The following is a 14,656-nucleotide window of genomic DNA, read 5'->3' as shown; positions in this document are numbered from 1 at the left end:
ACCCTTCATTAGGATCCTGTAAATCAAGTGTTTGAAGGTTGAAACTGTGGCAGCGTGGCTGTAAGCTCACACACACAGACACACAAGTAAACTTGTGTCTCTGCAGCGATGTAGACACCAGAGCACGAGCGACGTCAGTGATGACGCCTCTTGGTTCGAAGCACGAGGCTGTCTCCTCATCAAGTGATCGCCGCATGCATAATGAATCCTCCACAACCGCACACTGCTTTCTTTCTACTTGTTTCTCTTTGTTACCTTAAATTAGACTCCTTATTAGGCACATTGAATCTCCTCAGTTCAACCTGACCATCTTCTCCTAATGATTGCTCTTTGTTCGAATGAAAAAAACAATCTTTTGCATCTGCTGTGATTAGAGCCCTGATAACTCCTATAAGGATGTATGCAGAGCTGTCGATGTTTTTAACACACAGTCACTAAAGGCATCTTTATGTTTAAAAGGTTACATTTGCATGAGATGGGGCAAGGTGAACAGATGACTGAACACACAGAACTCTTGATCATTGTACAATCACAGAGCTGGAAGTGGGATGCAAAAACAGAAAAAGGCCTTGGGACTGAAACGCTGATGAAATATTAACTCACAAGATATTTAAAGCCTCTGTCATTCTTTTAGTGGTTGGCAAGTTAAAAATGGTCTCCCTGTAAAGCGGATGCAGCCAAAGCATAAAAGCAGCGTGAATTAGGGATGGATGAACTAGTCGACTTCACTGCTCTGTGACTTTTTATGCCTGTCATCGACTAGTCTCTGTCACGTGATAATGAGCGACAAGATGCAGTCCTCGGAAAAGACAGCAGGTGACGAGTCCCTGCGCATCGGGAGGCAACGCGATGTGCCAGAGCATCGGTACTGATGCCCGCTGTAAAACAGACATTTAACCAAATTGTGACGTTTACCCTTTTGCAATTTAACCTTCCGCTCACCCCCATCCTAATCTTAACCAGCGTGCACATGCAAAGCTCTGATCGTTGACACGCTCCAGACATCTGCGTCCTGAGCACGGCCACAGTAACATCAAATTAGTTGTCGCCACCTCAAAAACAAATTTAACATGCGATCGTTCATGTCAGCTCATTTCCTTTTATGTTTTCTGTCTTTTATTTGTGCCTGATGCGTTTCGCTGCTGTGGAGCGGGTCGCATCACCTGTTTTGTCCTCCAATAACTTCACCTCACTGATGCGGTTGGCGAGCGGGGCGCACTCCGCTGTTTTTGCGGTCGGTAGATCTTTTAGAACTGCAGTTCAAAGGTAACTCATGAGGTGAATATATATGAACCCAGGTAGCAGTTTCTCTTTAGGACTGAGAGGAGATGCAGGAAGATAATAAACAGAGACAGGACAGAAAAATAGTCAAATAAAAACAAGTTAGTTTTTGTACCTGCTGGTTGCAACAAACAGACACCATTGAAGGTAATCAGAAGTGAGGAACAGAAAATGAAATAATTATTTTAATGTTTAGAGCAGCAGGAACTCTGACAGGCTGCAGGCGCACTGCGCATGGGGGGGAGAGCTGAAGTGAACAGTATATATATGCAGAAACTACCGCTGTTAAAAGAGATGTGTTTAACTTTGAAAATGTGGGCGCAATTTTAACTGTCAAAAACTCCAGCGAACACCCCCCCCCCCCCACACCGCTTCAGGTGTATGACGTCATCAACGACTAGTCAAAATCGACTCGATTTTCATTACTTGAAAGTCGACTTTAAAAAAAAAATTAAGTCGTGCAGCCCCTAGCGTGAATGATGAGATTTTTGATAATGAGGTAAAATAATTGATATTTTCACCAATCCAAAAACACACTAAATGGTCAATTGCACTTATTTCCATTCTATGACTGGAAATAAAAAAGGAGAGTTTCCACATGGTATTCAGAGCAAGAGTAATTTTATACTGCAGAACTAGACAAATAGATCATCACTAAATTCTAACCACACGCCTCCCTAACGCGGTCCAGTGAAGCCCATGTTTTTTTTTCTTTTTTCTTTTTTGAGGAGTGGGCACCGCCTCAACCCTGCCACATGGAGCCCAGGGGTTAAGCCAGTAACCCTGCTCAACCATCCCCAAACGTGGAGGATTCACCAGAAAGGACAGCAGGAGGCTTATGTGGGCGAAAAAGTAAGCTAATTTTCTTATTTTGCTGAAAGATGACAAAACATGTAGCTTTTAATTTGACTTTAAGCTGTTTAATGTTCTAAATAATTAATATGAGACAAAAGACACACTACACAGTGGCGTGCCCAGGCCTTTGAAAATGGGGTGGCCCAGATGGGGCACATTTATGCATGGGTGACATCTATACTTAAGCTTTTATGTTCAAAAGAGGTGGTGTCACTCCTCACAAAATAATTCAATTAATTTCTTCTTCTCATTTCGTTCCTTTTTCTTCTTTTTCTTCTTTTTTTCTTTTTCTTTTTCTTCTTTTTCCTTCTTCACTTCAATACGTTTCTGTCCAGGGGTATGAGAGTGGTAGGTGGCCATGCCTCTTTTGTCCACATGATTTGCACAAGTCCACATTAATGTGGACTTGCAAGGGTATTACACACAATCCTTTGCAGCGTGGGAATTTTGAGAGGAAATCGGAGCAATGATTCAAGTGTCTTTTTTGAAAATATTTATTTTAAAATGAAAGAAATAAATTATAAAAATTCATTTTGAGATGATTAATGATCACATCATCAATCACAACACATGCCGGGATGCTGGTTGCTGTGATACTTTTTTCAAAAACTTTTATTAACAACTTTCAAACAAACAACCAAAGTCCGCATCGATGCAGACTTGGGTGAAGTGAGGATCAAGGGTGCAAAAAGGCTGTGATCAACTTCTGCACTTGAGAATTGGGACACCCTACGCACTCGCAACTCTGGTCAGGATTGTGCAATTGAAGGGTGCAAGGGTGGAAGTGCGAGTATTGTGATTATTGACATAAATATACTGGACATCTCCTTTCCATAGGCTCCAATATCATGTTTTTGAAGCCAAATGGGAGGTGGCCACCACCGCCATTTTGACCGTGTCACAGGTTCCGTCAAGCCCAGACATTTCCACAAAAGGGAAGAGAGGTGGAACTGAGGGTGGGGCTGCAAGGCTGGGATCAACTGACGACACCCGTTCGAACTAGCTACAAGCTAATCTGAAGCTAACCCTGGCTAACCCAAAGCTAACGCGGAAGTGGGAGCTAAGCTAACAGAGGTAGCAACTTAGCTACAACCGGAGTTAACTGTGCACAACACCAGAGCTTCTGAGTCAGAGATACACCGGGCTGACCGCTGGGTAAAACCGGGTGGAACACAGAGGTCTCCGAGACCTCAACAAGCCGGCAGCCGCACAGCAGACAAGCGCCGCTGCGATCTGAGATGCGCAGAGCTGCCGCTGGGGAGAACTGGGTGGAAAGGTTTCCATCCCAGAGCTCCACAAGCCGGCAACCCGCGCAGCAGACAGAAGCCGAGATCAGACAGAGATGCGCCGAGCTGCAGGGAGAAACAGCCGGCATTCCGCGCAGCAAACAGAAGCCGCGAAGCCAGGGGAGAACGGGTGGAAAACAGTCTCCAGAGAGCTCCACAAGCCGATAGTCGGAACCCAGCTCCACCAACATGTTATATTTCAACCCATTTTCTAAAGTGCAGCATTATGTTAAATGCACTGGGTTTTACCCTATTACATTTAAATTTCATGGTTAAACAGTACATGTTAAAATCCAAGCTCAGCTCCGCAGTGACCTAAAATACATAAATATAATTTTACTTACCGAAAAAAATGAAGTGGAGACTCCTTGGACGCTCTATTAGTGCAATTAATGCCACAGCAAGTCATTTTGTCCAACAATTGCACAAAAAATATCCAAAGAAGAATACACAAACACAGGCTCTAGGCCTTTCCACGGAGCTAGCTCTGTGGTCACGTGGGTCTGAGGCGGCAGTCACGTGGGTCTGATGCTCATTAATTTTACAGAATTTTAGACTTTTAATACACTTAAACAGAAGAGTGAGAAAAAAATTCACCCCTCTCAGAGTTGTCATGAGTGTAAACTAGATCATTTAAACCAAAAACATGTTTGGTACCAGGCTGTAAACGTGTTTATTTCTGCTGTGAAATTGGTAATTTTAACATGGGAGTCAATGAGGATTTGCTCGCTTCTGACACCAGCCCCCAGCGGATGAGGGTGGAACTGCAATTTATTTCATTTCCGGGTTTGACTCAATTTTAGAGCTGCATTGTCGGGGCTTGATTGGGATTGAGCCTTCTTCTAACTATTTTGTGGTTGGCAAGACACTTCTTGGTGCATTAGCGCCACCAGCTGGAGTGGAGTGTAGACCTGGACTATAAATATTAATAATGTCAATATGAAAAAGTAATAATACACAAAAGTTCTGTAGGCTTGTGGCTAGAAACACCCGTTTTAAGGTTTATGACCATAGACCTTTTATGGGCAATGTAAAGTCAATTTAAATGGAATTCGGTGGTCTGGCCAATAAGATTCCAAGAATCAGAAGGGGGTGGATGGATTGATTGATTGATTGATTGATTAAAAAAAAATTAGGATTCTGAAATTCTATTTTCTGTGAAGGGGTATGCTTTTAAATGTATGTATTTTTCTGGTGAACAACTTCCAAAATGTCTGAATTGGCAAAGTAGAAAAAAATAGTAGAATTGTGATTGTGATTTTGCAAAAACAAAAATTGTATGCTTTTCCCATATCGCCCACCCCTACTGGCCTTCATATCATATTATGCTAGTCTTGCTGTAGCCTCTCTCTTCGCCCACATCTGATCTTTGTTTTTTTCTGATCTGCTCTCCTGGTTCACTGATCCTGAGCATCTGTTTGTTGTACTTAAATAGGTTTATCATTCTGTTCATGCTTGGCTTACCTTAACGTGGCTCATTTGTCACCCCATAGGGTCAGAGAAAGGGGTGTGTGCTGGTGAATGGGAATGCTAATTATCCATATGGCACTGAGAGGACACTGACGGAAATCCTGGAATAAGAAGTGGCACCAGAGTGAGACCTGGTGTCCGGTGTCAGCTAAAGCTGTAGTTACCCTGATGCTGCCTCTAGAGGGCAGTCATACTCCCCTTTTCTTGTGACTGAACCTCGAGCTAAAATTCTTCCTGAATCACTTGAAATTTTATTCCCACCAAATTAAACCACAACATTAACTTACTGCTCCACCTAACCAAAGATCTGAGTTCAACACTCAGGATTTGTAAAGCTGACCTTCTTTTGATGGCGGGGTGTCAGGGCAGCCCTGTTGGATTATCTCCAAGTCCCACAGCACTCCTTTACTAATTACAAGCTGGTAAGTACAGTGAAAGCCTGTGTGAGCGCTCAGCCATGCTCCCATGGGCATGCGACCATCCCATATAAACACCATAGCCACTCTCACCACTTCAGCAATAACAACAACAGTGCTGTGCATACTGTTGGACACCTGCAGCAGCACAGCCTCCTTGGTTGGGCGGCTCGATCCCATCTGTCTCTCCACGTTTGGCCTGGTTTCTGCAGAGAGAGCTGCAGTGCATTGCTAGATCAGAGCCAGACTAATGACTACAGCAGTGCTATGTGGCATCGAGTCCCCGAGTGTTTTCTGCTCACAGTGCATGGATTTGTTAACTACGAGCTGACCAAAGACCAAAGTTTTAGGTGTATGAGGTGAGAAGACTGGGCTAGTGCAATCGACACATCACCAAAAACCCAGGAGTAAAACACAACCGATCTTACTTCAAATGTAAAAGTAGGTTTTTTTGCATCAAGTGATCATTTCAAAGACAAACCATTACTTTCCCTCAAAAGGCTATTTATTTTGTGTGATTTCCTATAATAATTGATCACAAATGTTTATAAAAAATGTGTTCATGAATCTGACCAAACAGGCATATTTTCCTCCCTTTTCTTCCCGTCTCCGTCTCTGCTTAGATTCCTCCTCCTCCTCTTCCTTCCACCTCTTTCTCCAATAAAAAAGGCTATTAATAGAACCCCCTGCTCTCTCTCTTTTAAACTGCAGAGAGCATATACTGTGCACTTAAAGGGAGGCAGAAGCAGAAGATACCGGGAGGTGTTTGAAAATGTCCTCCACACTGCCTGTGGCTACAAAGACGCTGGCTGTCCTAAGAATAACAACAAACGGGCCTTTGACAGATTTGTGGCATTTATATCAGCACAGATGCTCTTAGGCTAAAATTAGATCCTCATATCTTTTGCAGACCTTGCAAACATTGTGATGTGGAGGAGAAAAAGGTTGGTGAAACATCTGAAAACACACGTTTGCTTGTGTTTAACACACGTTGGAATAAAAAGGAAATAGTGTTTGAGCAAAGAAAGAGCAGACGACACAAAAAACACACAAAACAGCTTTGTTTGAATCATTACTGGCTTCATTATTATCACTTTGTCATGGTTATGATAGTTTGGAAGGATTGTAGATGTTTTTTTATTTTTTGTTCCGCATTGGTTTTCCCGTCTGTAGATTGTCCCTCCTTTCATAAAGTGCAGATAATCCTATTTTTTTAGTCCAAACATCACATACAGCATGGAGTTCATGTTTTGTTTTTTCCATCAGATAATTATGTACATTATTCCGTCACATTTCATTTCACAGAAAGAAAATCCATCATCCACCGCATCAGCATCTTTGTGTATTTTTAGGCCTCTGATGCGGGAGGACGAGGGTGAGGTGAGTGGCTATACATATCGTTTCAGTGGATGCAACACTGTCAGGGTCACAAGAAACACACACACACACACACACACACACACACACACACACACACACACACACACACGTTTGTATCCTGCTTCTCATACGGATGAATTCTAAATAAGGGGCTTGCTGCAAAGCACTGACACAGTCCTTCAAAGGAACCTGAAGCTCAGAGAGCTAACGCTCACCTTCAGCTGACATTATTAGCGCTCAACTTGGAGCAGAAAATCCTTGCTGAGATTCTTTTCAACTGTTCTGCCAGCTCTTTGACACAGCACGAAACAGAAAAAACATGAATAAAAATCTGTTCTTAAACCGTCTATTCCCACAAACACAAACGAACAAACAACCAGCTTATAATCAATCTGCATAGATTTCTCAGTAGAGCCACTGCAGGGAGCTGTTCTCATGGTGAGAAAAGGTCTTCTGCGAGGCCGTGGTGTTCTCTTCTGAAACCATACTACGCCGTCTTTCATCAACCTACAGATGCTTCTACTCCTCGTTGTGCTTCAAGCAGGAACAAAACAAGATGGTGAACTACAATGCTGTGATCCCCAGTTCGTGAGCTGCTACATCGAATTTGGCAGAGGTCCGCTAACACGTTGAACGTGACAGATAAATGTTAAAGGCGGTAACATTTATCGTTGTTTCTCACAGAAAGGGAATGAAGACCGTAAGATGAGGCGCCTTTCGCATGCATAGACAATAATTTTTGGTCAAAATGTGATTTTTTTGTTTCCCTCCATCACATTTACATATATGCTAATTGCTGTTGCATTAATGCAGCTGCATGACTGCGTGGCACCGACATTCAGTGGTTGTCCACTTTCTATCACACAACCCACAGCTCCATGTGCACCGTACCACCCAAATCACCACCAGACTGACCAGCTGGGTCGTGGCTGGATTCAAATTCATTTCATTTCATTTACAGATTCCTTCACCAAAAAAGGGTGTATTGCTGAAAAGAGTACTGCATCATATTCTACCTTTATCAGTCATTTAGCATCCCTATTCACCACTTTTCAAATGTATTTAAAACATCTCTAAAAACTTACAGATTTGGACAGAGATGACTTCGAAAGCCTCTCGTCAGGCAGTTGGCTGATGCATCCTGAGCATATACTGGCAGCGATGGCATTGGAACATTTTTGCTACTGCAGGTTGAGACTGTAGTGAACCAAACCAAACCCTAACAATGGGACAGTTCTCGCCACACGTCCTCCTGATCCCTCACTTTTAGAATATGTAGAAGATCTGTGAGACGATACGGAAATTCAAGAAACACTGAAAGGAAAATCAGACAATTATTAGGTCAGACAACATCTGCTACAGTGCTGCTAATCATCACTTCCCATATTGATGTTAATGCCTTTGAATGCTACCTTGGCAGTGTTGAGCAAACTGTCGAAAGTCTTAGCTGGACATGATCCTGGAATCAGAACCTAATTCTCTTTTGATGCCAACATTTAAAGACACATTGAGCTTCTGGCTTCTAAAGGACATTTGTAATTTGACGGATTCGATGTCGATAAAAAGCTTTTGCATAAAAGATGCAGGTTGGAGATGCTCTAAACAACAATCTGACTTAAGCTGTTTCACTCCGGGCAGTTTTGTGTCGAGTAAAGCAAACTTCTTGGTTTAGACACAGAGCATGTGTCGGTTTTCTAAAAACTCACCATAAAGTAAAACAAATGGCGAGTGAGCGTGTGTCTTTGGTGCTCGGAACGAGCTCTGGAACAGGAGAAACGGTGCTCGGAGCAATTACTGCCACAAAAAAAAAAAAAAAAAGCAGCGCTGAGCTGTGACTTTTTCTTACACACTGATTTTCTAAAGTTTATAAGTTCTCCAAAAAACTATTTATGTGAGCTGTATATGTGTTTTGTCTGTAGAGATATACTGGTTTATGTATAACATATCTATAGCAACATTTATTTCCTGTCTTTTTCTTTGAGCTTAAATACATGCTAGAAGTTTTCTTTTTATGTTCATGCAAGGCTAGCAGAATAGCGTAAACCAAGATGAAAGGCGGGTAAAGGGGAAGCTTTGCATTTTTTCTATACACGACTCCTTAAAAGTTGCTATGTCTATCAAGAGGACGTGAAACCAGTGATAAAAGACACAACTGCGAGGCTGCAAGTCTACATTTGGGTTCAAAGTCGAGCAGAAGACCATGACCCCTTCTTTCCACCCGACGCAAAAGTGGCATTAAAAGAAATAGTATTTCACCCACAAGCTCCTTTCCAACCGCGAGTGAAAGCGTTCCACACAGGTGATCCCGTGAGGTCAAATCACGAGAAAACCTAATATCACGCATGATTTCAGAAGTCCATGCAACAACAACCAAGAAGAAAGACCGCTGTATCCAAAATGGTCTGTGGTTCATTTTCTGTTCTGTTTGCATCGGCTACAGGGTTTCACAATGAACGACGTACTACACGTGACTCTTATTTTGAAAGATTCCAGACGCTTTACACTGATTTTGTGTTTGACTTGTCTGGCCCGATCTAAACTGCAGAGTTCGGCGTGTTTTGGAAGCGTTGTGCGTAATAGACTTGAAACATAATGATGTCATCCAAATCGAAAATAAAAGAAAACCATTCACCGTAGCGTTGTACGTTTTGCGATGCTTTCGCACGTGGTGGAAAGAAAGAAGTCAATATCAAATCACCACGACTTGATACATGTTCAGCGGTAATGACTTCTACATGGAATGTTAATACTGATACAATTATCATGTTAAGAGTAGATGCTGACTTCATAATTAATCCTAAAGACCCCCCCCCCCCACCCCAGACTTACAGCTTCAAGGTTTTTGTACCAGCCACCTGCAGGCATCCGTTTATAAGTGTGGATTTGTACACAAGGCAGTGTGCAGACAAATGTACAGTGAAGCGAGTGGCAGTTGAGAAACAGGTGGAACTTCTCACTGAGTCCAAAATGTCATGCAGTCATCTAAGTTTTCTACTTACACCACCTACCTACCTATCAGATAAGTCACAGTTAAGCTACCTGTATATCAGGATATGTGTTCTAGTGGTGAAACAGTGAAATACAAAAAAAAAAAAAAAAAAGAGAGAGAGAAGAAACATTCAAGTTGTCTCAAAGCTCTGCAGCAAGACCAGCTTGGGTGAATGGTGGTGGGAAATCTTGCATTGCAATACATACAGTACATGTAAGACCAAAGCAGTGAAACTTCAAGGCCATTTTCAGTCACTCATCAGATACTGATGTCTACAGGGAGATAAAGGTGTCAAACCATCAGATTAGAGCTGACGGCTGTCATTCATCCTTGTTGTGACTTGGTTTACTAAACCACCAAACTCGTGACAAGTCACCCACGGGCCAAATGAGCACTAGAGTGGGCTTGCTTTATGCTCACGCATCCTTTTATCTTAAAATGGTAAAGCATAAGACAGTTTTGTGTCATTGGCTCCAAGAAGCAGCATATGTAGCGCACGACAGGCTCTTCGGAAAGCACGCACCGGAGCTGTGTGCCTTTGGGAAATGAGGGATGATGGGATCGGTCAGGATCAAGGACTCTAGGCAGTTTTTAAACAGCATCTCCTCCTTTTTTCATCTACATGTTGGCCACAGCTGTGAGAAACATTTATGGACATAGTGTTGTTGTTTTTTTTATTACCAGTGTGAGATATCTGACAGAGCCAACTCTTTGCAGAAATTTCAAAAATGTTAAATTCCTGTTTTAACAGTTTGGGTTAATGTGTGACGACAGGGTGAGAAAAGGAGGAGGAAAGGTTTCTTTGTTTCTTTTACCATCATCAACATTCTGTTTTCTATTGCCTTGACTTTTCCAGGGCGTACATCTGTCCTGTTTGGTTGCACATTTCCCACTCTGACGGGGAGGAAGGTAGCAGGCTATACATCTGTGAGCATCTTGGTGATGTTTACATAGTTTGTGTTGGCCAGTGTGCAGTTAGCGGTCTTAAGATTCTCCTCCTGAAAGTCCTCGTTGCTGTTGTTTACAGCCTCCTGGATCTCCATGTAGTCCGATTTGCTGATGGTGGAGCCACTCCGGCTCTTCTTTAGCTCCTCCGCTGAATCGGCTTTAGGCACGTTAACCTGCAGATACTGAGCCTGCTCCTCACCCTCGGTCTCACGGTGATAGAAGTAGTTAAAGTTGGACACAATGACAGGCACTGGCAAGGCTATGGTCAGCACACCTGCGATGGCACAAAGGGAGCCAACGATCTTGCCACCAATCGTAGTTGGGACCATATCGCCATAGCCGACTGTAGTCATGGACACCACGGCCCACCAAAATGCATCTGGTATGCTCTCAAACTGCGATTCAGGCTCATCTGCTTCGGCAAAGTACACCGCACTGGAGAAGAGGATGACCCCGATGAAGAGGAAGAAAATGAGAAGGCCGAGCTCTCTCATGCTGGCTTTCAGGGTCTGACCCAAAATCTGAAGCCCCTTGGAGTGACGAGACAGCTTGAAGATTCTGAAGACTCGTACTAACCGAATGACCCTGAGAATGGCTAAAGACATGGCTTGCTGACCCGCCTGACCATCCTCTGCTCTGTCTGCCAGCTCCGTGCCAAGAGTGATGAAGTAAGGGATGATAGCGACAATATCAATAATGTTCATTAAGTTACCAAAAAAACCTGCTTTGCTTGGACAGGCGAAGAAGCGCACTAAAAATTCAAAGGAGAACCATATTATACAAAGAGTCTCCAAAACGAAGAAAGGGTCGGTGAAGTAGGTGGATGTGTAACTGATTATCGTGCTGTTGGTCTCGGGTGAAAATACTTTTGCTTGAGACTTGTGCATTTCGTCCTCGTCATTGCGAAAAATGGGCAGTGTCTCCAAGCAGAAGCTGACAATAGAAATGAGGATGACCATGACGGAGATGATGGCAATAATCCTGGCAGGGCCTGAGCTCTCTGGGTACTCAAACAGAAGCCACACCTGTCTCTGAAACTCGTTGTCGGGCAGAGGCCGCTCCTCCTCCTTGATGAAACCTTCGTCTTCTCTGAAAATCTCAATGGCCTCCTCCCCCAGCTCATAGAAACGAATCTCCTCTGAGAAAATATCAAGGGTGACATTTACCGGCCTTCTCAACCGGCCCCCTGATTGATAATAATACAATATGGCATCAAAGCTGGGTCTGTTCCTGTCGAAAAAGTATTCGTTCCGCAGCGGGTCAAAGTAGCGCATCCTCTTTTTGGGGTCCCCCAGCAGAGTTTCTGGAAACTGGGAGAGGGTTTTGAGTTGTGTCTCAAAGCGCAGCCCTGAGATGTTAATGACCACCCTCTCGCAGCACTCATGGTCGGCCTCTGGGTCGTAGTCCTGCGGGTGCCCCGGGTGTGCAGCCGCCTCGTCGGAGGGGTCGCCTGTGGCGACAGTCATTCTGCAGGGGGAGGAGGCCTGCACTTTTCAGCAAGTCTGTGTCCTGCAGCCTGGAGAACTGCAGGTGAGAGCCAGGAGAGGGAGGGGGCTCGATGCCGTAAGGACCTGACGGCTGCAGGGTGTCACCTAAGATTGGACTGCAGTTAGAAACAAAGACAAGAGATCAAGGTCAGGAAAACCCAATAGGTGGATCACACTTAATGTTTGCTCTGCCTGTTTCACAGACATAGATCCAATTGAGAATAAATGAACACAGAGAAGAATTACATAGAAATAAAGCAATGCTTTGGTAGAAAATATGTTTTCAGTTCAACGAGTCACTGAGAACTTTTCTAATATCTGTCTTGCATGTAAATAAACTCCAGAGCAGGCAAATCAAACATGCAACCCGGGAGCTTGAGCTGCAGCAACGAACAACTGAACTGATCAGGGTTACCTTTTGAAGTAAAGCATGAGCATCACAATGCAGCAGACATCTCGTCCTATCAAGAGCAAATGTGCATCTAAAACTCCAGGAAGTCTTTAAGATCTGAAAACGATCTAAAATAAATAAAAGGAGAATTGCTGGAGCTGCTGATGTAAAACGACTTTTGTTTAGTTTCCACTGAGCGGTTTAGTCTTGAAATGGTGCCTGTTACTGAAATATTCAGAAACACCTATAAATTATTTACCCATAGAAAGAGATTGGCTTCAAGAAGAAAAATATATGTGCATCTGCATCGTCCCCTCTCCTGTTTTACACATATAAAAATCCTGCAGCTCTGAGATCATCGTGACTTTTCAAATGAAATCTGCAAACAGCAGAGGCAGCAGGAGGATGCTGTGGATGGATTTCATACCTGCAGGTTTCTTTTTCATTTCCAGTGGAGAGGTGATGCTCCCACTCAGGAACCAGCTGAAATAAACAGGTCTTGAATCTTTGGTGGAAAAAATACTTTCCAGTTCAGGACAGCTGATGGTGATTTTCATCTCATGTTATCTGCAGCATCCTTTTGCCGTGTACACCGCGTACAGTCTGTGCGGGTGTGTCCTCCCTGACTCCTCTCCTCCGGGTAGGCTGTCGTGGGATGGCGATCGGCAAAAAAAAAAAAAAAAAAAAAAAAAAAAAAAAAAAAAAGATGAGAGGAGGTGCTGGTGCTCCCCTTCTTAGCCAAAAGGTGCTGGCATCAGCACGACGATCTTCTTCCACCGCTTCCTTCCGCACCGGAATGACGATCCGTCGGCTGCAGACAAAAAGAGTCAAAGAAAAAATGATCATTAATGATAAAAAAAACCTTACGGATTGGGCGTGGGAACGTGATTTTATCATCAAATATGATGCGTTCTGGGGAAAACGTAAACACCTGCAGCCATTTCACGTCTTCATTCCATTTCTTTGCCTCTAAATGAGCATCTCCGTGAGTTTGAGCTGCAGATGTGCGCACAGCCAGAGCGCCTCCTACGAGCCTGCACGGTGGGCAGAGCCGCGTCTGCAGACGCTGACTTGAAACGACATGCATGAAAGTCGTAGTGGGCTTGAAGATTATGCAATTTCGCTCGACCAGAGAGCCCCCCCCCCCCCCTCCCACCTGCATACACAAACATGCCTGCGCACACACGAAACAACAGACGCACTCTCCATTGTCCATCATCTCAGTGGAAGGTGGGATTTTTATTTTTTTATTAAATGACAGGACCAGGAGGAAGATCCACGGCTGGCCCGCAGGGCTGGTATTGGCTACTGTAGCCTAGCTCAGTCAAACCTGCAGTCAGGCGCTGTTCTGCATACCAAGATGCTGGTGATGGAGCAAGGAAGGGGGGGGGGGGGGGGGGGGAGGCGCTTCCCATCCGGACTACTGCAGTGGGGGTGCAGAGCTCCACAGCAGCCCAGCTGTTGGCCACTGCTGCAGTCCTGTAAAAAAGTGGGTAAACATTATTTAATCAGAATCACAACAGCCTCTGCATGCTTTAACAAACCTTGTTTGGGTCTCTCCGGCGTCTTTGCCTCCACAGAAGCAACAACTCTTATTTCTTTAAAAAATAACTTTACTGATTGTTCGCAGCTGTTGTAATATTTCCTGGCAACAAGCTCCATGAATAATAAATGGGAGGGAGGACAAAAATAGAGCAAAAACCTTGCATCAGTGTGCATGGCTCTCTTCTAGAAGAAGAGCAGAATTCTCACATTGATGATTTGAGCTGAGGGTGAAGGTGTCCCGACGTGACCCTGAGAGAGCGCAGAGGTCAGCGGGAATCCCTGAGTCGTGGAGGAGAATGGCTGGGTGACAGCTGGGTGATTTTTGTGAGACAGGTTAGTCTTGGCAGAACTGACCCTCCTGGCTGCCAGCTTCTTCCCACTGTCTCTCTGTCTGTCTGTCTCTCTGTCTGTCTGTCTGTTTGTCTGTCTGTCTGTCTGTCTGTCTGTCTTCCTGCCTCCACACAGAGAGACGCTTTCCTCGGCTACCATCTCTTAAAGCCTTTAGGTTTCTCATGACAGCAAACCCATTATTCATGAGTTGGGGTCGTTACAATGATTCTGAGGCTGAAAAGCTCAGCTAGCTTTATTCTGAAGGTGATTAGTTGTAA

At 44.0% G+C, this 14,656-nt stretch overlaps 1 protein-coding gene across 1 annotated transcript; it reads right to left on the bottom strand.

The window, feature by feature from the left end:
- Window positions 1-7,027: 7,027 nt before the first annotated feature.
- On the bottom strand, window positions 7,028-13,179 carry LOC107385044 (potassium voltage-gated channel subfamily A member 2). Its single transcript, XM_015958641.3, has 2 exons — window positions 12,931-13,179; window positions 7,028-12,228 (listed from the first exon to the last, which is right to left on the bottom strand). The coding sequence occupies exon 2, from the start codon at window positions 12,089-12,091 to the stop codon at window positions 10,595-10,597; it is 1,497 nt and encodes a 498-aa protein (XP_015814127.1). The 5' UTR covers window positions 12,092-12,228; window positions 12,931-13,179; the 3' UTR covers window positions 7,028-10,594.
- Window positions 13,180-14,656: the final 1,477 nt, after the last annotated feature.

This window comes from Nothobranchius furzeri, chromosome 3 (assembly GCF_043380555.1).
Source record: "Nothobranchius furzeri strain GRZ-AD chromosome 3, NfurGRZ-RIMD1, whole genome shotgun sequence".
Taxonomy (NCBI): Eukaryota; Metazoa; Chordata; class Actinopteri; order Cyprinodontiformes; family Nothobranchiidae; genus Nothobranchius; species Nothobranchius furzeri.
Note: the sequence above shows the minus strand (reverse complement) of the source record. Positions and strands in the feature narration are given on the sequence as shown.

Bases quoted from the DNA above. Each gene is read 5' to 3' on its own strand.
- LOC107385044 (XM_015958641.3), bottom strand. From the start codon at position 12,091: ATGACTGTCGCCACAGGCGACCCCTCCGACGAGGCGGCTGCACACCCG.